Source organism: Neoarius graeffei, chromosome 10, assembly GCF_027579695.1.
Source record: "Neoarius graeffei isolate fNeoGra1 chromosome 10, fNeoGra1.pri, whole genome shotgun sequence".
Taxonomy (NCBI): domain Eukaryota; kingdom Metazoa; phylum Chordata; class Actinopteri; order Siluriformes; family Ariidae; genus Neoarius; species Neoarius graeffei.
Window position 1 is genome coordinate 2,119,863 of NC_083578.1, and position 27,707 is coordinate 2,147,569.

At 41.1% G+C, this 27,707-nt stretch overlaps 1 protein-coding gene across 1 annotated transcript; it reads right to left on the reverse strand.

Annotated features, from left to right (window-relative positions):
* Positions 1 to 27,707, reverse strand: msi1b (musashi RNA binding protein 1b). The gene is made up of 15 exons (XM_060930648.1): positions 27,553 to 27,707; positions 27,186 to 27,226; positions 25,723 to 25,804; positions 25,553 to 25,637; positions 16,818 to 16,859; positions 16,557 to 16,649; positions 14,338 to 14,386; positions 10,823 to 10,905; positions 10,576 to 10,693; positions 10,210 to 10,290; positions 9,206 to 9,262; positions 2,870 to 2,929; positions 2,491 to 2,645; positions 2,063 to 2,108; positions 1 to 1,873 (listed from the first exon to the last, which is right to left on the reverse strand). The coding sequence occupies exons 1-14, from the start codon at positions 27,600 to 27,602 to the stop codon at positions 2,067 to 2,069; spliced, it is 1,038 nt and encodes a 345-aa protein (XP_060786631.1). The 5' UTR covers positions 27,603 to 27,707; the 3' UTR covers positions 1 to 1,873; positions 2,063 to 2,066.

Consider the following 27,707-nt stretch of genomic DNA (forward strand, 5'->3'; position numbering starts at 1 on the left):
TTTGACAGGAGACATGATGGAAGAGATCTGGAGTTAATGTCACTGAAATCAGTCTTCAAAAAACAAAACAAAATAAAACAAAAAACAAAATAAAACAAACTCAACAAATGTCCCCCAAAAACACGTTACTTCATATTAATGGTGTTTAAGGGGAACGGTTTTGAACAGTCGGCCATCTTGAACACAGAGACGTTAACGACAAGGTTTAGTGTTACAGTGAGAGTCATTACATTCACATTATAAATCACATCTCACACACACACACACACACACACACACACACACTTCCAGCATTATTAGTAGCCTGTCATACTTGACACACACGATAAACATTACAAGTTAAAAAAGTTCAACATATTAAATTTAAAGAAAACAGAGTGTGTTAAGTGTACAAAGATTTTATCGCATGTTGCGCACACACACACACACACACACACACACATCACAGATGTTTTCCACAGTGAATTGATTTTGATCTCAACAAGATCCAAAAGACAGCGTTTAAAATCCTTTACAAGACAAAAAAAGATCGAATTCCATGAAAAATATGTCCTCGGTTCATCTGATCGCAATCAAATATCATAAAATCCAGTTGCAAAACTACCAAAAATATACATTTTTGACATTCCTTCCGAATATTTATTTTCCGTAGAAAAATTAGCATCTGAAAAAAATGCATTGTATCCTTAAAAAAACGAAATCAAACAGTGTTCAGGTCGAGGCATGTGCCGGTCACCATGGTAACACCTGTGTGCGGAGTTTTACGGGCTAACCTGATAGGATTTATGAGAGGAACTTTAAAGTTACATTAAAATGTCCTTCATCTTCACGGCTAACAGATGCTAGCTAGAAAACAAACATACCATCGCCTTTCATTTCTGAGAGTATTAGTTTCCTCATCCATGATGATGTTAGCTAGCTAACTCGCCAACCAAAATCTAACCCAAGAAGACTTTAAGACTTTGAGAGACAATTCATTGCTTGAGTCACTGCTAAAGCTAGTAAGTTAACGTGAGATAATCTGACTGATGGAAATTATTTAGTTCATAGTATGATGAATTTACTCTTAACATCAGCTAGCTAGCAATCACTACTAATGCTAGCTTACTGGACAACAAAAGACAACAGAAGTTAAGAGAAATGTCATATCCATCAATGTTTAGAATTGTCACTGCTAATGCTAGCTAGCTAGTTAATGTGAGTTAACCTGACTGGATTTCTGAGAGGAATTCTGAACTCACTGTCGTGAAAATTCCTAATATCCTGCTAACACTAGCTCTCTAGAAATCACTGATAATTTGAGTATTTTTGGTGAAGTTTATAAATGTTTGGAATGTTCAGTGTTAGTGCTAGCTAGTCGGCTAACATGAGCGAACCTGACAGGACTTCTGAGATGATTTTAGTTTGTTGTCATTATTAGCAAAATTAGCATATAAAACTGGAGAATAGTGAGCTCGTTACAAAAGTGTGATTTCTCACCCAGGAATTACCGTGATTTAAAAAATAAACATCAGCACATGCCTGCTCAGGACACACATTATTGCTCCCATCAATGTTTTGACATCTTAAAAGATGAGGCTACGATTTTAAACCTACAGTGTCTTGAAAAAACATGGAACAAAAGTAAACAGCATGTCGGACACAACGGGAAAAAAAATCAACAGGAAGAATGAAAGTACTTAAAAGATAAAACCGCAGTTTTAAAAAGCGAGAAAGCTTTTCCTTCGTACCAGAAATAAAATATTTACATGTCCTTCTGTTAAGAGTGAGACAGAGACAATGTTAGTACAGGAAGTGATGTAAGAGAAACACAGGAAACACTAGTGTAGTTTTTCTCCATGGAAGCGCATGATTGGCTCGTCCATTCATCTGCCTAAAACAAACAAACAAACAAAGTTATATTAAACAAAATTCTTTAGATTAGTGCTACCTGACACAAGTTTGCTAATTTAGCTAGCAGTGTTCTAGAAAAGTACAGAAGTGTGCTCTATGAGAATCTCCGACGATAATGTATAACCAAAGATAATTAACACAATTAACAAAATTTTCCGTTAATACTTACAGTCTCAGTGGTAGCCGTTAGTGAACGCTGTAGCGATCAGAGGACCCTGAAAAGACAGAAAGGGCGAGTGAAGAACAGAAATCGGCTCGAGTACCGCAGCCTGGTGAAGGTTCTTAACAGACACACATGGTTTAAAAAAAAACAAGAAAATTAAATCTATTCATCTTCCTTACAGTTATTTTACATTAGAACATATTAGCTTTATTCCACGAAATGCCATGAAATAGTAAAATTATTATTAGTGTATCATTTATACATTTCACAAAAATGTTCTGTAGCTGTGATTTACACAGAATTACATAATTCATATAACATAATTTATTTATTAATAAGCTATTGTTTACAGTATTAACCAGTCTATACAGTATTTGTAAATATAAAAATGAAAAGTCGTGACTCGATGAGAGAAATCAGAGACGACGTCTCACCCCAAGGCTGTGGCTGAAGCCGGTGCTGGGGGCGGGGCTTGCAGCGCTGATGTAACTGCTCACTGTCGATTCCTGACTGGCCGTTCCATAAAGCTCTGCCATTGGTCCAGGACTGCTGGTGCTCAGGAAGCCAGCAGAGCGAGAGGGGGCGGAGCCTAATGACATAAATTACAATAGATATTTATTTATGGATTTAGGTATGATGGCATCCTGCCATCATTAATCTCATCTTATCTCATCATCTGTAGCCACTTTATCCTGTTCTACAGGGTCGCAGGCAAGCTGGAGCCTATCCCAGCTGACTACAGGCGAAAGCCATCATTAATAAATACATATTCATTTTCTCTTTCAAGCATAAACATGGAAAAATTGCTCTCACCTCTAACCACAGCCGCTGCAGCCGCCGCCGCCATCGGGTTATACGCTGTCAGAGGGATCGCTAAACACACACACACAAACACACAATCAAAAACATATCCATACGGTACATACAAGAGTACATGTTATTATTCGGATTTTGAATAATTTGTCGAACAGAACAAACACTAAACTACAGCGACACTAAAGGCCTCTGCATGCTCTTGCGACAAGGCTTTCGCAGATAGCTATTCGCAGACAGTTGTAATTGATCGTTGAGCGGGGAGTAATAGGCGTGCGCGATGTTATTCACCGCCACAACGCAAGGGGGCGCGAAGTCGCGAAATCGCTAGGAGTAGTTGGTGGGTGTGGTTAGTGGAGTGTTTATCCTCCGGTTACTTATAATGACTAGAACTGGAGTCGTATAGATGTACGTACTTCCTCACTTCCTCGATCAACCGCTCTTCGTGCTGCTCCATCTTCGCTCATGTTTTTAAAAATGGCAGTCGTGAAAACAAAACAAACCGGGAAAGTAGGGAAGCGGAAGTGCGTGTACAGCGGATGTAGAGTGGACCAATCAGAGCCCTCTTGTCTGCGACGCTGTCTGCGAGGCTTCTGCGGTGGTCACAATTTTTGGGAGGTGCACACAGAGCGTCTGCAAAGGTGGGGGGGCTACGCAGACACTGTCTGCGACGCTATCTGCGAGGACTGGGTTGTCAGCATAAATTGGCCTTAACAGGACAAATACCAAACTCCAGTGACACAAACAGGACAAACACTGAACTACAGCGACACTAACAGGACAACCACTGAACTACAGCGACACTAACAGGACAAACACTGAACAACAGCGACACTAAAAGGACAACCACTGAACTACAGCGACACTAAAAGGACAACCACTGAACTACAGCGACACTAACAGGACAACCACTGAACTACAGCGACACTAACAGGACAACCACTGAACTACAGCGACACTAAAAGGACAACCACTGAACTACAGCGACACTAAAAGGACAACCACTGAACTACAGCGACACTAAAAGGACAACCACTGAACTACAGCGACACTAACAGGACAAACATTGAACTACAGCGACACTAACAGGACAACCACTGAACTACAGCGACACTAACAGGACAACCACTGAACTACAGCGACACTAACAGGACAACCACTGAACTACAGCGACACTAACAGGACAACCACTGAACTACAGCGACACTAAAAGGACAACCACTGAACTACAGTGACACTAAAAGGACAACCACTGAACTACAGCGACACTAACAGGACAACCACTGAACTACAGCGACACTAACAGGACAACCACTGAACTACAGCGACACTAACAGGACAACCACTGAACTACAGCGACACTAACAGGACAACCACTGAACTACAGCGACACTAACAGGACAAACATTGAACTACAGCGACACTAACAGGACAAACACTGAACTACAGCGACACTAACAGGACAACCACTGAACTACAGCGACACTAAGAGGACAACCACTGAACTACAGCGACACTAACAGGACAACCACTGAACTACAGCGACACTAACAGGACAACCACTGAACTACAGCGACACTAAGAGGACAACCACTGAACTACAGCGACACTAACAGGACAACCACTGAACTACAGCGACACTAAGAGGACAACCACTGAACTACAGCGACACTAACAGGACAAACACTGAACAACAGCGACACTAACAGGACAACCACTGAACTACAGCGACACTAACAGGACAAACACTGAACAACAGCGACACTAAAAGGACAACCACTGAACTACAGCGACACTAAAAGGACAACCACTGAACTACAGCGACACTAACAGGACAACCACTGAACAACAGCGACACTAACAGGACAACCACTGAACTACAGCGACACTAACAGGACAACCACTGAACTACAGCAACACTAACAGGACAACCACTGAACTACAGCGACACTAACAGGACAACCACTGAACTACAGCGACACTAAGAGGACAACCACTGAACTACAGCGACACTAACAGGACAAACACTGAACAACAGCGACACTAACAGGACAACCACTGAACTACAGTGACACTAACAGGACAACCACTGAACTACAGCGACACTAACAGGACAACCACTGAACTACAGCGACACTAAAAGGACAACCACTGAACTACAGCGACACTAAAAGGACAACCACTGAACTACAGCGACACTAACAGGACAAACATTGAACTACAGCGACACTAACAGGACAACCACTGAACTACAGCGACACTAACAGGACAACCACTGAACTACAGCGACACTAAAAGGACAAACACTGAACAACAGCGACACTAACAGGACAACCACTGAACTACAGTGACACTAACAGGACAACCACTGAACTACAGCGACACTAACAGGACAACCACTGAACTACAGCGACACTAAAAGGACAACCACTGAACTACAGCGACACTAAAAGGACAACCACTGAACTACAGCGACACTAACAGGACAAACATTGAACTACAGCGACACTAACAGGACAACCACTGAACTACAGCGACACTAACAGGACAACCACTGAACTACAGCGACACTAAAAGGACAAACACTGAACAACAGCGACACTAAAAGGACAACCACTGAACTACAGCGACACTAACAGGACAAACACTGAACTACAGCGACACTAACAGGACAACCACTGAACTACAGCGACACTAACAGGACAACCACTGAACTACAGCGACACTAACAGGACAAACATTGAACTACAGCTACACTAACAGGACAAACACTGAACAACAGTGACACTAACAGGACAAACACTGAACTACAGCAACACTAACAGGACAAACACTGAACAACAGCGACACTAACAGGACAAACATTGAACTACAGTGACACTAACAGGACAACCACTGAACAACAGCGACACTAACAGGACAAACATTGAACTACAGCGACACTAACAGGACAAACACTGAACAACAGCGACACTAACAGGACAAACATTGAACTACAGCGACACTAACAGGACAAACACTGAACTACAGCGACACTAACAGGACAACCACTGAACTACAGCAACACTAACAGGACAACCACTGAACTACAGCGACACTAACAGGACAAACATTGAACTACAGCGACACTAACAGGACAAACACTGCACAACAGCGACACTAACAGGACAAACACTGAACAACAGCGACACTAAGAGGACAACCACTGAACTACAGCGACACTAACAGGACAAACATTGAACTACAGCGACACCATGGATTAAAGCAAAAAAAAAAAATCATCTGACTGGAAAAAAAAAGCTCCATGTCGTTGGCCCCTACCACGTCAGCGATGCGTCAAATTTTAAACGCCGTGTTGTCCATTATCCCCTCGGCCCCTACTTATAGTACATTTACATAATTTTAACAATGACTAAAGCTAAGGCAAGACTTTACCATTGTCATTACTGACTATAAATGATGAAACATCAAGTTTTCAGTGCAAAGTGCAAATTTATTTCAACAATACTTTAGTAATGCACAACAGTGGTTAAGAGAAAAGTGCAAGTGCAGTCGAACTTGAACCATGCTTTCAAAAGAGTGGAACAGAAAGAAAAATTAGAAAATCTTTTGACATAAAACCAGGAAACAAGAAAAGTAAAGTGAAAGTTCACTTTTTCTGCTTCTTCGCAGTGAAGCCAAAGGCATCTAGTTTTTTGACATTGCTTCCATAGACTTTTTTTTATGGCAAACTACACAAAAGCACACACCTGCCATTTTCATCTTTTTGCATCATGAACTAAATGGCTTGCCATTATCGCCCATTTCATTTCGCCAAGCCCATCTCCACTTATTCTTTACCGTTTTGTCGATGTCTGACACATCTGTGCCTTCATTTAAAAGAAGCGCGTCCATGCTGGCAAAACCGAAAGTAATTTGACGCATTCTAGTGATGGAAATCGAAGGGCCTATATCCGGTGGCCTTATACGCAGTACTCGAGTTGAGGGGGGGGGGGATGTGGGGGAGGCAGCCCCCTTCTGAAATAAAAATCTCAAATCATCCCCCTTATAAAACAGCCACCCCCCCATCACATCCCTTGTGCCATTTTACCAATTAACGTGGAAATTAGCCTTCTATTATTTTAACAAATATTACTACTATTTCAACATTAGAGGCTTTGTGCAGTGATAGCCTACATGTAGCCGGATAAAAAAGACGCATATTTATTTATTCGGTTGCATCTCTCATTCACACATATATGGAGGTTTCAGTCACTGAAAACAGCTACTTTCGCAAACTCTGGGCAGAGTGGAGATTTCTGAAAACTCCATCTTCAGACACGCATGTAAATCGGGAAAACGAAGCAGCAGTGGGCGAGAGGGCGCGCGCGAATATAATGAGTCATAGGTGTGAATCTTTCACCGAATGCCAATTGTCCCGGTTCTTCATGAAATCGCACGAGCACGCACAAATTCATCAGGTTAACTTTCAAATAACTGTTCTTGTGCACTTGCGACACCGAAGCCACTTTCCTGAATTTTGAGCTTTGGAGTATTCGCTTCTTTATCTATTTAATCAATGAATTTATTTGTCACATACATTAAATTACTAATGTAAAACATTAGTAGCCTATTTAAGCAATAGCTGTTTTCTCCACTGTTTTCTGACCTTTTGTGCTTAGTGAATGAGACACTTCATTACACTCCACGGACTGACTTCCAATTCCGGACTTTTTTGAAAATGTAAAATATAGGCCTACGAGATGTTTTTTTGGGACTTAATTCGCGTCGGTCCTTCACTATTAATTTTTGAGACTGACGAGGCACTAAATACTGTGGAATTATTTTCTCCTTACTATGAAGTTTGTCATCTTAATCAAGTGTCGGGAAATCTTGCAGCCCGACTCTGCAGCCTCCAATGTTTAAGCGAACTGCTGAAACCATAATGTTTAAAGATTAAATCGTAGGCTAATCAAACCAAAGAAAAACACGGCCTTTCCAGAACGTTGTCTGCCGAAGCCTGTTTAACCTACAAAACGATTAATAGCAAAGGTCTTGCTACAGCTTCAACTTTTTCACCTGATCACCTTTCAATAGGCAAATATCATTATTACTACTACTACAAAAGGCCTAGTATTAGTAGTAGACAAGTAACCTAGTTGCCTAGTAGTCGGACAGCCAAATAGTTTCATCAGTGGCCTCCGTCGAGCCTCCCCGGGACTAGACAGTAGCGGAGGCTGTATTTATTTATTTATTTATTTATTTATTTATTCCTATCTAGCACAACAACTTATTCCTTTACATATACTCAAACATAGCACAAGAAAGGGTTCAACAACAGGCAATCACAGCAGCTTGGTGAAGTTCTAAATCACATCGGTGTCAGACCTATGGGCCTACACCCCCCCCCTTTTTTTTTCCTTCCTCGGATCTGAATCAATCTCATTATTGACCTTTAGCGCTCCCAGTTGACGGAAATCCGTCGTAGCGATGGAAAACTTTAATCCATGCGACACTAACAGGACAACCACTGAACTACAGCGACACTAACAGGACAAACATTGAACTACAGCGACCCTAACAGGACAACCACTGAACTACAGCGACACTAACAGGACAAACATTGAACTACAGCGACACTAACAGGACAAACATTGAACTACAGCGACACTAACAGGACAACCACTGAACTACAGCGACACTAACAGGACAAACACTGAACTACAGCGACACTAACAGGACAACCACTGAACTACAGCGACACTAACAGGACAAACATTGAACTACAGCGACACTAACAGGACAACCACTGAACTACAGCGACACTAACAGGACAACCACTGAACTACAGCGACACTAACAGGACAAACACTGAACTACAGCGACACTAACAGGACAACCACTGAATTACAGCGACACTAACAGGACAAACATTGAACTACAGCGACACTAACAGGACAACCACTGAATTACAGCGAAACAAACAGGACAGACATTGAACTACAGCGACACTAAGAGGACAACCACTGAACTACAGCGACACTAACAGGACAAACATTGAACTACAGCGACACTAACAGGACAACCACTGAACTACAGTGACACTAACAGGACAACCACTGAACTACAGCGACACTAACAGGACAACCACTGAACTACAGCGACACTAACAGGACAACCACTGAAGTACAGCGACACTAACAGGACAACCACTGAACTACAGCGACACTGCTAAAACTACACCAGAGTGGTGTAGTGTGCCCTTTACACTTTGAAGTCCAGAAAACAGGTGTGTGTGTGTGTGTGTGTGTGTGTGTGTGTTCATTTCCTGCTTGTAAAGCTCACAGAAGCACTAACCTGTGAGTTCGGGAGGGTGGGGTGAAGTCAGGAGGGGGGTCCTCTCTAAGTGGAATTCTAGAACAGAAACACACAAAGCGGTTTAAACACACACACACACACACACACACACACACACACACACACACACACACACAAGCGCTACAGGTCTATTTGGGTATCTACACACTGACACACTGCTTTAGTAAGTTAGATTAAAGGAGTGATACACTGTGCTACACACACACACCGAGATTTACAAGCAGCCATCTAACTGTGTGTATGTGTGTGTGTGTGTGTGTGTGTCTGTCTGTCTGTGTCTGTGTGTGTGTGTGATAAAATTCTCATATGTTCAGTATGGAAAAAAAAGAACTGCTGTTACAGTCTCTACTGTTTACTAAACAACATTTTATGTAATAATGTTTTTTATTTAGACTTATTTAATTAAATAAAAAATTAAATATATTTATATATTAAATATAAGTTTTGCCTGTAAATAAAAAAAGTTTAGAATAGAATTTATCTTTTAAGTACATTATGTTTTAATTACAATACATACTATAACTAATCACTGATTTATTTACTGCAAAATGTATTAATATATTTATTCCTGCAACAACAAGTTTTTATTATATATTTTTATATGCTTAATATATTAATTTTGCTATCAGTACTATCTCCTTCAAGATATTATCATTGGCACTGTTATTAAATATATTTTTAAAATATGTTATTGTTTTAAAGTATATTGTTTATAACATTAAAAATTCGATTGTCCATATTAAAATTTATATCGAAAAAAATAACAATAAATTTCTCATAATCTAGGGTTATGGGCTTTTTAATAAAATTTGCAATAATAATTTGAGTAAATAATAATAGTAATAATAATAATTATTATTAATAAATATTGCCTATTTAAAATGATGTTATCATTAAAAAAACTACAAAAATAAAGCAAAGTAAAACAATAAAACAAAAATAAATGAAAGTGATATAAATCATAATTTGTGAATTAATATTACCTGGGAATTGATACGTGTATCCTGGAGTGATAGAGGTGTAACTGCGGCCAGTGTATGTTGCTGCCTGGAATCCTGGATAACCTGAGAGGGGGGAGACATACAGAGAGAGACAGATAGATAGAGAGGCAGAGAGAGAGACAGACAGATAGTGTGAGTGAGATATAAATCTCTGTCAGTGTGTCACTCTCTGTCAATGAGAAACTCTGATTTTTAGATACTGTATTTGTAGATGCGACCAGCAGGGGGCAGCAGATACCAGAGAGAGAGAGAGTGTGTGTGTGTGTGTGAGATAACACACTTCACTCATTTACAGGGTGTGAAGAAACTTTCTGTAGTTTAGCCCAGAGAAACTGGAGTGAAAATTACCCAGCATGCCGATCCCCAGCATGAAGGCGTCCATGCCGTAGGGCATGACCCTCGCTCGGCCCCTGGAGGACCCCGCCGGTGACATCACTTCCTTCGGCTGAGCCTTTTTACACTCCACCTGCGGTCAGTGGGAACACAAAAGGCAGTCAGGAACAAAAGAAGGGAATAACAATAGTTTTGGGAGACGCCCTGTCGTCACAGCAACAACAGAGAGAACCAGAAGAACCAGTGTGAAGAGAACCCTCACCATCTTATTGTTGATCTCGTGGAAGTGGATCTCACACACCTTCTCCACCACATCCTCATTCTCGAACGTCACGAAGCCGAAACCTGGAGACACCCCAATGAGAGATGGAGTGATGGAGATAAATACGAGGGTTACAGCCGTAAAACAACTGATATAATTACATAAATTACAAGTGTAATAACACATTTATTACATTTTCAAACATTATAATTAGGATTATTTATTGGTTAAAATAGAAGCAATAATAAAGCACAACAGGATAAAGAAATGTACACTGTGTATTAACTGAAATATTATTACAAAATAAATACAAACAATATAATTTAATAATTATTAAATTATTAATAAAATATTAGATGAGAGTAATAGTTTAACTGACTAAGTCTGGATTTGAGTGGGGAGTTGGGTGAGGGGCTGATTGAGTGGTTGAGTGAGGAGTTGGGTGAGGGGCTGAGTGAGGAGTTGAGTGAGGGGCGGAGTGAGGAATGAGGGGCTGAGTGAGAGGTTAAGTCAGGGGCTGAGTGAGGAGTTTAGTGAGGGGCTGAGTGAGGAGTTGCGTGAAGGGCGGAGTGAGGAGTTGAGTGAGAGGCAGAGTGAGGGTTGAATGTGGATATGAGTGAGGGGCTGAGTGTGGAGTTAATGAGGGATTGAGTTTGGGGCTGAGTGAGGTTTGAGTGAGGGATTGAGTGGGGGGCTCATTGGGGAGTTTCATGAAGGGTTGAGTTAGGGGCTGAGTGGGGAGTTGAGTGAGGAGTTGGGTGAGGGGCGGAGTGAGGGGTTGAGCGGGGAGTTTCATGAGGGGTTGAGTTATGGGCTGGGTTAGACTACTGAGGGCTTGAGTGAGGAGTTCAGTGAGGAACTGAGTGAGGGTTTTAATGTTTATATGAGTGATGGGCGGAGTGAGGGGTTGAGTGACAGGTTGCATGAGGAGCTGAGTTAGATCAGTGAGGGCTTGAGTGGGTAGTTAAATGTGGATTATGAGTGAGTAGTTTAATGAGGGGTTGAGTGCGAAGTTCAGTGTGGGGTTGTTTGGGAGGTTAGTGAGGGGTTGAGTTGGAGTTTATGGATGGGTTGAGTGTGAATTTGAGTGTGTAGTTGAGTGAGGGACTGAGTGGGTGTTTAACGAGGGGTTGAGTGTATATTTGAGTGAGGGGTTAAGTGTGTAATTGAGTGAGGGGCTGAGTGTGGGTGTTTAGTGAGGGGCTGAGTATGTAGGTGAGTGTGTAGTTGAAAGAGGGGCTGAGTGTGGGTGTTTAGTGAGGGGCTGAGTATGTAGTTGAGTGCGTAGTTGAGTGATGGACTGAGTGTGTTGTTGAATGAGGGGCTGAGTGTGGGTGTTTAATGAGGGGATGTGTGTGTAGTTGAGTGAGGGGCTGAGTGTGTTGTTGAGTGAGGGGCTGAGTGTGTAGTCGAGTGAGGGGCTGAGTGTGTAGTTGAGTGAGGGGCTGAGTGTGTAGTTGAGTGAGGGGCTGAGTGTGTAGTCGAGTGAGGGGCTGAGTGTGTTGTTGAGTGAGGGGCTGAGTGTGTTGTTGAGTGAGGGGTTGAGTGTGTAGATCAGTGAGGGGCTGAATGTGGGTGTTTAGTTAGGGGTTGAGTGTGTAGTTGAGTGAGGGGCTGAGTGTGTAGTTCAGTGAGGGCTGAATGTGGGTGTTTAGTTAGGGGTTGAGTGTGTAGTTGAGTGAGGGGCTGAGTGTGGGTGTTTAGTGAGGGGCAGAGTGTGGGTGTTTAGTGAGGGGCCGAGTGTGTAGTTGAGTGATAGGCTGAGTGTGTAGTTGAGTGAGGGGCTGAGTATGTAGTTGAGTGAGGGGCTGAGTGTGGGTGTTTAGGGAGGGCCTGAGTATGTAGTTGAGTGAGGGGCTGAGTGTGAAGTTGAGTGAGGGGCTGAGTGTGTAGTTGAGTGAGGGGCTGAGTGTGTAGTTGAGTGAGGGGCTGAGTGTGTAGTTGAGTGAGGGGCTGAGTGTGGGTGTTTAGTTAGGGATTGAGCACGTAGTTGAGCGATGGGCTTAGTGTGGGTGTTTAGTTAGGGGCTGAGTGTGTAGTTGAGTGAGGGGTTGAGTGCGTTGTCGAGTGATGGGTTGAGTGTGTAGCTGAGTGAGGGGCTGAGTGTGGGTGTTTAGTGATGGGCTGAGTATGTAGTTGAGTGAGGGGCTGAGTGTGTAGTTGAGTGAGGGGCTGAGTATGTAGTTGAGTGAGGGGCTGAGTGTGTAGTTGAGTGAGGGCTGAGTGTGGGTGTTTAGTTAGGGGCTGAGTGTGTAGTTGAGTGAGGGGTTGAGTGTGTTGTCGAGTGATGGGCTGAGTGTGTAGTTGAGTGAGGGGCTGAGTGTGTAGTTGAGTGAGGGGCTGAGTGTGTAGTTGAGTGAGGGGCTGAGTGTGGGTGTTTAGTGAGGGGCTGAGTGTGTTGTTGAGTGAGGGGCGTTTAGTGAGGGGTTGTCTGAGGAGTTTATTGAGCCAGATGACCCGGACAAGGATCAGACGAGTCTAATCGATCAGCTGAGAGAGCAGATCAAGGCTGAGCGTTTAATGAGGATTTAACCTCCAAATCTGCCAACGATTATCTAAACCACTAATTACCCCCATCCCTCTCAACTTCCCCTACCCACTCCTACCCCCTCCCATCAGTGCTTAAAGAGAAAGAGAGTGAGTGAGAAGGGGAATAAGAGACTGAGAAGCATGGCAACACTGACAGACCAATAGATAAACAGTTAGAGAGAAACTGACAGACAGACAAAGAAACAAACAGGTGGCTACAAAGACACACAGACATAGAGACAGATAGAGAAAGACAGACAGACAGGCATGTTGAACAGAGAGAAAGAGAGAGACAAACAGACAGGCAGATACACAGACAGAGGGGCAGCTCGAGAGACAGAAAAAGAGAGGGAGACAGAGAGAGAGACACAGACAGAGAGAGAGAGAAACCGAGAGACAGAGAAACAGAGAGAGACACACAGAGAGGATGAGAGAGAAACAGAGAGAGAGAAACAGTGAGAGACACACACAGAGAGAAACAAAGAGAGAGAGACAGAGAGAGAAACAGAGAGACACACACACAGAGACAGAGAGAGAAACAGACAGAGAGATACAGAGAGAAAGAGAGAAACAGAGAGAAACACAGAGAGAGACAGAGAGAGAGAAACAGAGAGATACACAGAGACACAGAGAGAGACACACACAGAGAGACACAGAGAGAGACAGAGAGAGAAACAGAGAAAGACACACAGAGACACAGAGAAAGAGAGAGACAGAGAGAGAGACAGAGAGAGAGACACACACAGAGAGAGACACACACACACACACACGCACACACACACACACACAGAGACATACAGAGAGACAGAGAGAGACACACAGAGAGACAGACAGAGAGACTTTTAATGCCTTGCCAGCTGTTGTTGACTAAAGTTCATATCAATAAAGTGATTTTTGTTTTGATCTGATTTGACAGAGATAAAGAGAGAAAGACAATGAGACAGACAGACAGACAGATAGAGAGAAACAGGTAGAGTGAGACTCACCTCTGTGTCTGTTGGTGGTTTTATCAAACATTAACATGGCATCGTCCACCTGCAGGAAACACACACGCACACACACACAAACCTCAAGCTCCACTCGTATGTTTATATTAATAACACATCTGTGTGTGTGTGTGTGAGAGAGAGGGAGAGAGAGAGAGAGAGAGAGAGAGAGAGGAAACCCTGAATAAAAGATAAATAAACAAATAAATAAAATGAACCTTAAAGACGCAATGATGCGTTCTGTGAGCCTGTGTCTGTGTCCCAAATCACATACTCATGCACTACATAGTGTGCTGCAGTACTGTCATCTCACACACACACACACACACACACACACACACACACACACACACACACACACACACACACACACACACACACACACACACTCTCTCTCTCTCTCACACACACAGTGCTGGTTCATCTTCGTAATAAGATCACAATCGAGTTGCCAAACTCACAACTTCACACGCAGATACAGTTCCAGTCAGATAGAGACTGAGACTGTGTGTGTGTGTGTGTGTGTGTGTGTGTGTGTGTGTGTGTGTGAGAGAGATGATACTGTAGAAGGTGCACACTGTGTATGTGAGTGTGTGTTGTGAAAAGTGTGTATTTATAACTAACACACAGCCGAAGCCTAAAGGTTGAGGGTCAGAATATTGAGACTGAGGACTGTGGCTGTGTTTCATTGAGCCCGACGCTCCCTACGTAGGCAGCATGTGTAGGGAGCGAGCCTCGATCTGACTACAGCTTTTATTTAAACTACTGGACTGGAAATTTTCACTGTTGGCTTGTTTTGTCTCTCTCTCTCTGCCTCTCTCTCTCTCCACTCCTCAGTCTAAAGCAGTTGAAGTGCACAAAGTGTCCAGTGGGGCAAACTAATCTGGCCTTCATCTCTCTCTCTCTCTCTCTCTCTTCCCGTCTCTCACTCTCTCTGCATTCCATCTGAAGTTGAAGAATGACAGAATAAACTTTAGTGAACGAGTGAAAGCTCAGGATTTCGCCTGTTTTGAAGAGACACCGGCTTTGTTGGACGCCTAATGAGTGCACACACACACATACACACAACAAAACCTCTCGACCGCTGAATGACTCAGGGACAATAGGAGGGCTGGTTGCCGTGGTAACGGGGCAGTAGGGGGGTGTAGGGGGGCAACAGCAGCTGCTCCATCAGATTAATTCACATTCAAGAGCTGGAGACCCTCCCTCCTACCCTACACCCCCAACACACACACACACACACACACACAGCAAACTTTATCTCACACACTGTCCCAACACCTCACCCACCTGTCTCACTCTCTCTATCGTTTATTTCTCTCACTTTCTCCTGTCCTTCTCCATCTCACGCAAACATCATGTCAAACTTATTCTTCTCACTCTCTATCTCAGCTGTCTCACTTTCTTTCACCTGTCTCACTCTCTGTCTCACCTGCCACAATCTCTTGACTCACTTTGTCTCACTCTTTCTCACCCGTCTCAGTCTGTCTCACCCATCTCACCTTTCTCAGTCTCTGTCTTATCTGTTGCACTCTATGACTCACCCATCTCACTCTGTCTCACTTATCTCACTCTCTCACCCATCTCACTGTCTCACTTATCTCACTCTCTCACCCATCTCACTCTGTCTTGCACTGTCTCACTTCCTTCATTATTGACCTGTCTCTCTTCATGTTTAACAAAATCTAAATTCTTTTTTCTCTTCCATCCACCTGTTTTCTTCCTTTCTCTTTTTTCTCTCTGTCATTGTCTGTTTCTTTTTGTTTGTTTGTTTCTTTAATGCCCCACTAATCAGAATAAACTCCAGATCCCACTTTCTCAGATCGTTACAATTTTTTCTGTCTTTTTCTCTCACTCTTTTTTTCTTCCCCCTTTTTTAAATTATTCTTTATTTTCTCCTCTCTCTCTCTCTCTCTCTCTCTTCCACACACTTTCCCTAAACTTTGTGAGAATAAAGGTAATGAGTGCTCTGTGTGTGTGAAAAGTGAAATTAAAATTACAAACTTGTTTTATTATTTAATATGTAAAATATTTTTTAAAAAATTGTGTAAACAACACTATAACTCAGTTCTGTGTATTGGGTGAAGAATCTCATTGCTATAGCAACACTAACATCTGTGTTTGATTTCGTTTTGTTGTTAGGTGGGGAAGTTTTGGGGGGTGCGGTTGAGTTACCATGGCTCCTCCCCCCTCTCTCCATCCCTCACGTCCTCACTCACCTTCCCAAACTGGTCGAAGTACTGCTTCACGTCGTCGATCGTCGTGTTCACTGATAATCCGCCCACAAAGATCTTCTTTGTCCTCGTCACCAGCTGGAAAAACAAACGAGGGATGGTGAGGGAACGCGAACCGGAATACTGACATCACAGGCAGGAAATTCAAATGTCAGTGTACATCTGATTAATTACGCAACAAAGGGACCGTTTCCACCTGAACACTCGCTGTAGTGCGCACTCCGTAGCTCAGACAGATTAACTCACCTTGGGCTGAGCTCGACGAGGGAACGCCACCTTCGGATCGATCTACAGAAACAACGGAGAGGGAAAAAAAACAATTAGCGTAACAGGAATGTTGACTACATTCCTGGTTGCGCTTTAATTCGACATCACAACGTTTCTGCGTCATCTCATTTTCATAAAAACTCAACATGTTAAAAACGTAGCTAATTTTTGCTAATGAACTGTTTTTTATGGATAAGATTTAGTGGATAGAATTACTACGGTAACCTTTACGCTGACTGTAGATAGTTTATGGTGAGGGACTAGTTTAATATGCTAGTTAGTAAAATACTAAACACTGGCTAGCATGCTAACACATGCTAGTTTGCTACTAATATGGACCTGCAATAATAAATAATATAGTGAAGAGCTAATCTAGCTAGCTACCATCTTTTACTAGCTCTGGATTACACACTGTGGCATTAATTAGTCGTTCAGGACAGAACCCAACATGGCGTGTGATTGGATGTTGGTTTTGATGACATCATCACCTTCAGAACACACACTTTCACAGCTTCTGTTTGAAATTTCCTTAGTGTTTATGAAATTAATAAAAATAAAAAAAGAAATGAACATTGACTTATTATGTTAAGGAGAGAAACAAGTGTGAAGAACAGAATGAGGAGAGAGATTCAGTAGTAAAATAGAGCAAGAAATAAGGATTGAAAGAAAAAAGAATGTCATGAAGGGGGATATATAAAAATGAAAAAGATATAAAGAAAGGAAGAAGAGAGGCAGTATACAAGAAAAAGATATAAAAACAGGAAAGAAAGAAAGAAAGAAAGAAAGAAAGAAAGAAAGAAAGAAAGAAAGAAAGAAAGAAAGAAAGAAAGAAAGAAAGAAAGAAAGAAAGAAAGAAAGAAAGAAAGATGGCAAGTAGGTGAGCGAGAGTAAAAGAAACAAGAGAAAGAAGTACAGAAAAAACAAGTAAATGAGAAATAAAACGAGAACAATTACAAATGGGCAGGAAAAAGAGAGAGAGAGTGGTAAATGATGGAGAGAGAAAGAAGAGAAAAAAGAGAGCTGATAAATGAAAGAGAGAGAGATTAGTGAAAGATGAGGGGGAGAACACGTGAGAAAGCAAAAGAGAGAGAGAAAGTGACAGAGAGAGGGTGAAAGAGAGAGAGAGAGAGGGTGAAAGAGAGAGAGAGAGAGAGAGAGAGAGAGAGAGAGAGAGAGAGAGAGAGAGTTTCTGTGTGAACAGCCGAGGACAAAGAGGACGAGGGAGTAGAAAAAGTTCTCTGGTTACCAGGAGAGAAGAAAAGACGAGGAGAAAGAAAAGAGAGCGAGAGAGTGGTGGGACTCTGGGGGCTGCCAGTCCCATCTGTCACTGAGTGGAGGAGAGGGGTCACACACACACACACACACACGCTCGGACACACACCTCACGCATAATAACGCAACATAATGAAGAAAAAGAGAAAGAAACAAGGGAAGAGGAGGAACCGGCAACCCACACATATATGCTCTAACACACACACACACACACACACACATACACTATAACACACACACACTATATCACACACTAACACTCACCACGCTAATACACACAAACACACATCCTAACAGAAAGTCGGCCATGTTTTATTCCTTTTTCTTTCCTTCTTCTTTCTTTCAGCCTTTTTTCCTTTAAATTGACTTCAGAACATTTTTCAGCTCCATTATGAAATATTTTTGTGTCTAAATTTCAGAATCTTCACAGAGAATTTGCTAGATTTCATGCTAATCATGCTAATCCTCCACAGCACTGCCAGGCTAATCAGCAGTGACCTCACAGAATAAAACTCTGGCACAATAACCAGCTAGCTTGTTTACATTAGCCTGATTTTTTTTTTTTCCTGACAGAAAATCCTTAAAGATCCATAAAACCAATTTTTGCATCTAAACTTTCAGAATCTTTACTGAGGACTTGCTAGCTTTTATACTAATCCTGCAGATTTGGATTATTGATAAAAATCTGTCATGAAATCTACACTGCAAAAAAATTGAAAACTGAATTTGAGGAGCAAATTAGTTAACACTAGTGAAATGATCTTTCTGCATGGACAGATATTTTTACTTGACAAGACATTTTAGAATAAGTCGGTTGCAATCTAGAATTAGGTTTAATAATCTCAGAATTTGTGTCTAGTATTCTTCTAATAGGAAATGCTCGATCGTTTCAACTATTTTCAAGATATTTTCACTTGCTAAGATATCGTTTTTTGCAGTGTAGCTAACTTATTTGCATTAGCTTGTCTTTAAATAAACTAGCTGGGGGAACATGAAGAGTCTGAATACATCAGATAAATATAAAAAGCTAGTTAGTGAGTACATTCTTAGATAATAAGATATTAAGTAAAGCTAGCTGACTAGCTAACCACCATGGAGTGGCTGAATACACGCTAACCAGTTTAAATAGCTTGCTAGTTCGCTAGTATCACTATATCAAATGAAGTGAGGTATTAAATCAGGTTGTGTTTGACTGAGATCAGCTGAATATCCACTAGCTAACTAACTAGCGCGACACTAGTATTTACAATCACAGCTTATGATGTAATCATGATATTGTATCTGAAAAAGAAACAGAAATGAAAAAATTCCTGGAACTACATTTTTGATGCTACCTTCAGGTTTTGTTTTCCAACAGTTTTCTATCTTAAATGCTTTAGCAAAGGGCGGAGCTTAAGTTCATCCATAAATTTGATCAAATAACATCATCACAATAGTTTACCGAACAATTCTTAGCATGCTAGCAAACTCTGGCTAGCTACTTTACATTAAATATTAATTAACTGCTTCAGGAAGAAGCTCAGTTAGCTAAGTTAACTAGTTAGTGGTGCTGTTTTTGTGAAGCTGGCTAGCCTAGCTAATATGGCAAATTTATCTTATTTTATAACTCACGCCCTGTCTATCTCACATGAAAGAAGTGTAACTCAGAACTAGCAGGGATGATACACAATCAATTTGGTGATTGGCTGATCAATTTTGACTTAAGCTCCGCCCATCACAGAGTGTTTAAAGCTGATTTCAGCATGTTGTCAGATTGCAGACACACACCATGTGCAGGAAAATCAAACCAGTCAATCAAGACCAAGATGCTAGGCTAGTTGCAAACATGCTAAATATTTCAGATATTTTAAATTAATACAGAAGTCCAGAAAAGTCAGGCATTATATCATCATTATTATTATTTTTGTTCTGTTATCTCAAGATAAACTTGATTAAGATAAACTCGATTCTTCACGAATGAGAAAACACTAGCTAGGTAGCATCATTTATTTATTATTTAAAACCTACTTCTTTATCTACTCATTTAACCAAACCAACAAAACAAACAACATCTTTAGACTTGTAGACATAATTGGATCTAAAGACTGAAATTAGCTACTGTAATTTTGATGCTAACTCAGTAGCTAATGCTATACCGACTCATTAGCCTCATATATACAATAATTTGATTGAATGAAGGCATGTAAATTTTATTCTCATGAAGTAGTTATAGCCACCTAGTTGATATGTACTCACTTACGGTAGCCTCACACATAAATATTTTACTGAGATAACAGCTTTGTCAAAGTAATTTGGTCAAAGGCTCAAATGCTAAGTCTTATTTAGCCTTACAGATAACATGTGTGAGAAGTGCAAGGAAGATTCTAAATTAAGGTAGACTGTCTGCTAGCCAGACATTACAATTTAGCATTACAAAGCTACATTATCTAGCAGCTACGTTCTGTTATTATTTGATTACTGAATCTACTCCTAGTTACGTTTTTAAAGTTTTCTTAGATAACTGTGAGGTATTTTTATTAGCTTTTGATATCGGGACTTGCTTTTCTGAGAAACAAAAAACCAAGAACTTGAGATAACAGAACAGAAAATATAAACAACGATCTGAATGCATGGCCTGTCTGGACTTCTGTAATATTAGTCTAGAAACTTCTCTAGTTGAGCGCTAGGTACCCAGGTCTACTCTACGTCATGCTGTACTGAGGTTAAAGGGCGAGAAGACGATGAAGGCAGCACAGCGCTAGCAGATTAGTCTCAGTCTTCAGAGCGAAGCTACGCTAAAAAAAGCTAGCACCTCCCGAAACTACAGCCACGATGGCTCCGTCCCAAACTAGCGCTCTCGTCTACAGAACAGAGTGAAGATGCTAGGCTAAGTCTGCACAGAGCAAATCGGACGCTATGGTTTTAGGACTAAAGTCTCTAATCTAGGCTGGACATAATCACCTCGAGTCACGCCTGAAGTCCCAACACTCCTGTGTACGGTCAGACACACACACACACACACACACACACACACACACACACGGATAAACAACAATCAACATACAGCAGGTGACAGAAGTGGAGTAAACATGCAAAAGGTCAAGGGTCATTCATTTGTTTAAAAAAAAAGGAGGTTCAATCCAGAAATATAAATAAATTCATGCAAATAAACAAATGAATAAATTTATTAAATATTTAAATAAACTGTTAACTCTAAATAGACTTAATAACGTTCTACTTAACATTGAATTTTTAAAAATATAATAATAATAAAAACATACATTAAAATATATTTAAAAACATTAAACATAAACAATAAAATTAAATAAAATTAAAAATATACATGAATAAATATTCCTTTAAAAAAATGAATATAAAAATAAATATTTTCCCCTCAGATCCTCCATGATAACATGGTGTAATATAAAAATACAGGAACAGGCATACACACTGGCTTTAGAAGCAAATATCTGGATGGATAGATGGATAGATGGATGGATGGATAGATGGATGCATGAAAAAAGAGGTCAGGGATATATTTTAGGAAAATCCACGTTGTTGTTTGTTGGCATTCAGCCAGAATCACTGCAGACTGTTGACTTTAGCTCAGTATAAATGAATGGAGATTATACACAGTGTGTGTGTGTTTGTGTATGTTGTGGTGTGTGATGCCAGTGTGTAGTGTGTGTATGTTTAGTGTGTGTAAGCGGCTGTGATGGTGTGAAGCGAGCTGTGTTTCCCTTCACAACGTGAATAAGAATCCTCTGTGATTTGAGCAAAAACACACACACGCGCACACACACACGCACACACACCCACACCCACACACACGCACACACACACCCCACACCCCTGCTAGTGAAAATACATTGTGTGTGTGTTTAAGTTTACAGCACCGGATGACGAAAAGCATTAAAACACTCTAAACTCCAAAACAGCTTCACTGGATGAACCTCAGTAAAGCCGCCATGATCAGCTTCAGACGGGACACACACACACACACACACACACACACACCTACAGTTGGATGAGGATGCTTGTGTCCGGTTGTGTCAATCCTGTTTACACAAATCTGATTATCTCTGACTCTAATTTCTCTCTCTTTATTTTTTTCTTTCTTGATGTTTCTTTCTCGCTTTCCTTTCCAGTATCTCTCTTTTTCCCCAGTCTCTCTTCTTTCTAGTCTTTCCATTCATTTTCCAACCTCTTTTTAAATCTCTTTTCTCATGCTTTTCCAGTCTCTCTTTGTATCTCTTTCCTTTTCTCTCACTTTATATGTTTAATCTCTTCTCCCTGTCTCACTTTCTCTTCATGACCTATATTCAGTCACTACCTCTCCATTTATGCACTCCCTCTTTAAATCTCTATCTATCTATCTATCTATCTATCTATCTATCTATCTATCTATCTATCTATCTATCTATCTATCTATCTATCTAGATGAGATGAGATATCTTTTCTCTTGTTTCTCTTTCAATCATTCACTTTCCCTTTTTCCTGTCTCTCTCTATGACTCTCTCTCTTCAATTGCTGATTAAGTTAATCTCTCCTCTCTGTTCTCTCACTCCTCCATGGTCCTTGATTCCTCCATGTTTCCTTGTGCCCTCACTTTTCCAACTTCACTCTCCTCAACATTCGTTCTCAGGATCTTCTATGTTCCCTCTCTCCTCCATGTTAACTCTCTCCTCCATGTTCCCTCTCTCCTCCATGTTCCCTCTCTTCTCCATGTTCCCTCTCTCCTCCATGTTCCCTCTCTCCTCCATGTTCCCTCTTTCCTCCATGTTCCTTCTCTCCTCCATGTTCCTTCTCTCCATGTTCCCACTCTCCTCCATGTTCCCTCTCTCCTCCATGTTCCCACTCTCCTCCATGTTCCCTCTCTCCTCCATGTTCCCACTCTCCTCCATGTTCCCTCTTTCCTCCATGTTCCTTCTCTCCTTCATGTTCCCTCTTTCCTCCATGTTCCTTCTCTCCTTCATGTTCCCTCTCTCCACCATGTTCCTTCATTCACTAGTCTTTCCATTTGTGTTCTTACACAGAAAGATTATCTGAGTGTTTTCAGGAATGTGATCCCGGAGTGCGGTTCAAATAGGTCAGCAGGACACACACACACACACACACACACACACACAAATCTGCATGTTTGTCTGAAAGGAAATGTACATGGGAAAAGTGTACACCTGTATTCTTTCTGACAAACCAAACACCTTAACCACACACATACACACACACACACACACACACACTCTCAGATGTTTACAGGAAGAGATGAGAAAGTTTTTCTCCCTCTCATCCCCCACTCCCTCCCTCCCTCTCTCCCTCCCTCTCTTCGACCCCCTGGGGGAGCGACTCCATGGTCACCGTGGCAACCAACGGGCACCATTGTCCCAGGCTGACAAAAGCTCCTGCACACACACACCCACTTACACACACAGACTTGGACACACACACACATAAACGCTTTATATTCACAGTTTCAAAACTTTTAACTGTCCAAACACCTCGTTTTTGCAGCAGAACTGAGAATCACATCCTGCTTCGGGAATCATCAAATAAATCTTGCTGAAAGTGGACAAATATCCCGTGCGGGGTTTGGGGTTACCATAGCGATCTCAACTCTTCCCTGACAACTTCACAGAGGGAGGGGAATGCTGCCTTTCTCTCTCTCTCTCTCTCTCTCTCTCTCACTCCACGCCAGGCCAAAATCTGGGCATAATTGATTTTGACTTCGAATAGCACTAAAAGCTCTCACACATCCACTCACACACACACACACTTCTTACAACACGCTCGTCCTTTCTAGAATATTCGCAATATCAGATGATCCAAATAATAGTCTCAACTATTATCTCTTGTCCAGAGAGACAGAGAGAAAGACAGAGAGAAAAAATAGTCTTATTGTGCGTGTCCTTTTACATCAAACCCTCAAAATCTCCCAATCTTCCTTTCAGGTGCTTGTGGGAACAAAAACACATCTGTAGTGAGTGTTCACATCAAGTTAACAGCCTGACTACACAACCTGAGGCCATGCAGTTGAAATAACGTCACACAATCGAACAATCTGTAACATCAAAACAGGCAAAAGAATAACAGAGCTCTGAAGTGCTGGGCAAAACAGCAGCAGCATATCAATATCACAATAAACAACGTCACAGTACACTTTTCTGAACATCTATGACATTCAAAACTCTCATTCAAGTGGTTAAGTTGTGAGAACACTGTTGCTAGGCAACTTGGAATCACAGACAGTAAGTAAGTTAGCTAACAACTGTGACACTTAGGCTAAAAACAGAGACAGCTAGGGTGTAGCAGGTAAGTATTTTAGACATATCTGTAAAGGCAGTGACTTTGGAAATGAGACCAAACAATCAAGAATACCAACATTTACCTCAGATCTGTTGGTAAATTACTAAAAAAAATTAAATCTGACTGAAATAACATTGTAATTGCACTTAGCATCACAATTAGCATAACAAAACAATCAGCAACACCAACAATCAGCTTGGATTTATTTGTATATTACTAAAAAATACACAATAGGACTGAAATGGCACTTTAATTACACCTAGCATCAACTCTAGCATAATAAAACAATCAAGAACACTAACATTTACCTCAGGTCTGTTCTTAAATTGCTAAAAAAAAGACAATATGACTAAAATTACACTGTAATTACACTTAGTTTCACCACTAGCATAATAAAACAATTAAAAACACCAATAATTACCTCAGACCTCAGCTTTGGTTGTAAATTACTTAAAAAACACACAATATGACTGAAATGCCATGTTAATTGCACTTAGCATCACCAATAGCAGCACAAAACAATCCAAAGAACCAACATTTACCTCAACTCTGTTGATAAATTACTAAAAAACACACAATATGACTGAAATTACACTTTAATTACATCTAGCATCAACTCTAGCATAATAAAACAATCAAAAACACCAACATTTACCTCAGATCTGTTCTTAAATTACTAAAAAAAGACAATATGACTAAAATTACACTGTAATTACACTTAGCTTCACCACTAGCATAACAAAACAATCAAAAGCACCAACATTTACTTCAGACTTGTTGTTAAATTAAAACAAAAGTCAACTATAGACTGATTTTGATAAAACTTACACTTTAGTTACACCTTTAACTGCTTGCTACAACTTTACTGAGCTCCGCAGTATGGAGAATCAACATTGCATCACAACTTATAAATTTGAAAAATTCTTGTAAGAGGAGCACAAAAAACATTTGACAAAGCACTTTTTTTTAAGATGCTCAGTTAAAATCACCTTTTTAAACATGTCGCTGCTGCTTTCTGACAATCTGTTCACCAAAATATTGATTTATTATGTATCATAAAGCAAAATCAGGTATTGTGAAGTGATATTTTTGTTGTATTTTAAATCCCTGATAGCGGAAATAGTGAAACAGTTCAGCAAAGTGTGTAAGTGAGCGCTCACCGTTTTGGAGTCGAGCTCGTGTCGGGTTTGAGCCAGAACTTTGTCCACACCGGCCTGGTCGGCAAACGTGACAAACCCAAAGCCCCTGTGAAGAGAAATGAAAGAACTGATAAAGAAATAGAAAAAAGTTTAACATTTTGTGGAGTTTTTTTTCCCCGCAGATGCTTCACCTGGAGCGCTTTGTAACCGGATCTCGCATCACCATGCTCTCCTTCACCTCACCGAATTTGCAGAAATAATCCTTCAGACCCTCTGTGTGAACACAAAACAAGAAAAAAAATCATAAAAGTATTTATTATAAAAAATTGAGATTATTACTATATGCACAAGCTTCTTTTATTGAACAAAATTCTTAATTTCCATGTTCCTGTGGAAAATAAAGGACAAATAATAACACATTTATAAAATGAGACCTATGTTTAAATAAAGTGAAACGTCTTGACTCTTGAACTAAATATACACAATAATTAAATAATAAATAATACATTTTAGAATCGAGGACGTGACTGTTGTGCGTTTGAGTAATAATCGTAGCTGAAGTAAAAATGAAGCACATTATACAAAGTTTCTACAGAAACTTCGTCAAGATTATGGACGTTTAAAAAGAAATTTACAAAACATCTGTTTCTCTGGAAACTTTCTTTACTATTTATTACGTGTGTGTGCAGGTTTATAGCTCATAAACTGAGCTGAATATTAGTGTGTGTGTGAATATTATACAGTCGATGATGCTAAACTAATTTCATATCAACCAATAAAAACTCAAAATCTGTGACATCAAATAAATCACGTGATTTTAATCACTGTCTAATTATCTAGTGAACAAAAACATCCTGGAGGAAGTGTGTTTCTTCTGGAATAAATCTTCACACACACTCACAGGAGTTCAAATGACAGGAAGGATTTAGTGCTTTTCACTTCAACAAAGACCTGAACGCGATTGTGTATCACACACAGCATCACAACCCTCAGGTTACTCTCACACACACACACACACACACACACACACACACACACACACACACACACACACAGCATCACAACCCTCAGGTTACTCTCACACACACACACACACACACACACACACACACACAGCATCACAACCCTCAGGTTACTCTCACACACACACACACACACAGCATCACAACCCTCAGGTTACTCTCACACACACACACACACACACACACACACACACACACACACACACACAGCATCACAACCCTCAGGTTACTCTCTCACACACACACACACACACACACACACACACACACACACACACACAGCATCACAACCCTCAGGTTACTCTCACACACACACACACACACACACACACAGCATCACAACCCTCAGGTTACTCTCACACACTCACACACACACTGAGATCTTTCAGCAGGCTACACTGGAACTTAGTCAAAATAGAATACATCATCTTAAACTCCTTTCACACACACACACACACTCACACTCACACACACACACACTTTTCTGATGTATTCATTTTTGATTTCTACAAAAGCGCACGAGAGAAAGCGTGCACGCGCTCTGGTCCGGTTCTCAGTGGGCTTCAGCAGAGTTTTAGAGAAAATTACAGAAATAAAGTTGATTCTTTTTTCCCCACAAACTTTTCGCTCACCTTGAGTAGTCTGCCAACTCAGACCGCCGATGAACATTTTGCTGTCGGGACATAAGAGAGAAACACACACACACACACACACACACACAGGATCAACAAGTGCACTTTAAATTAAATTGGCTTTTGCAGCGCGTGTGAATCAGTAGTTTGCACCGGAGTGTGTGTGTGAGAGTGTGTGTGTGTGTGTGTGTGAGCCTCGCTCCCTCGGCGCAGAGAGCAGAGCAGCAGGATTGAGCCGCGGCCCCTGAGAGGTGAGAGCTGCACGTTTCAGCTCCTTTGTTTGCGTTCATTCGTCTTTATTTCTCTCCGGGATGGAGGGAGGTTAAAGTTAAACCCGGGGAATGAAATGAGAATAAAATGTCGGTACCAGGGGTCATGCGGGGAATCCGAGCCGCTCTGAGTGCCGTCCGAGTCCATCGCGTGTGTCCGGTCCGAGCCGAGAGAGTGATAGAGGGATACAGAGAGAGAGGGAGGAGAGAGAGAGAGAGAGAGACTGGCATGGAGGGAGACTCACATCAAACA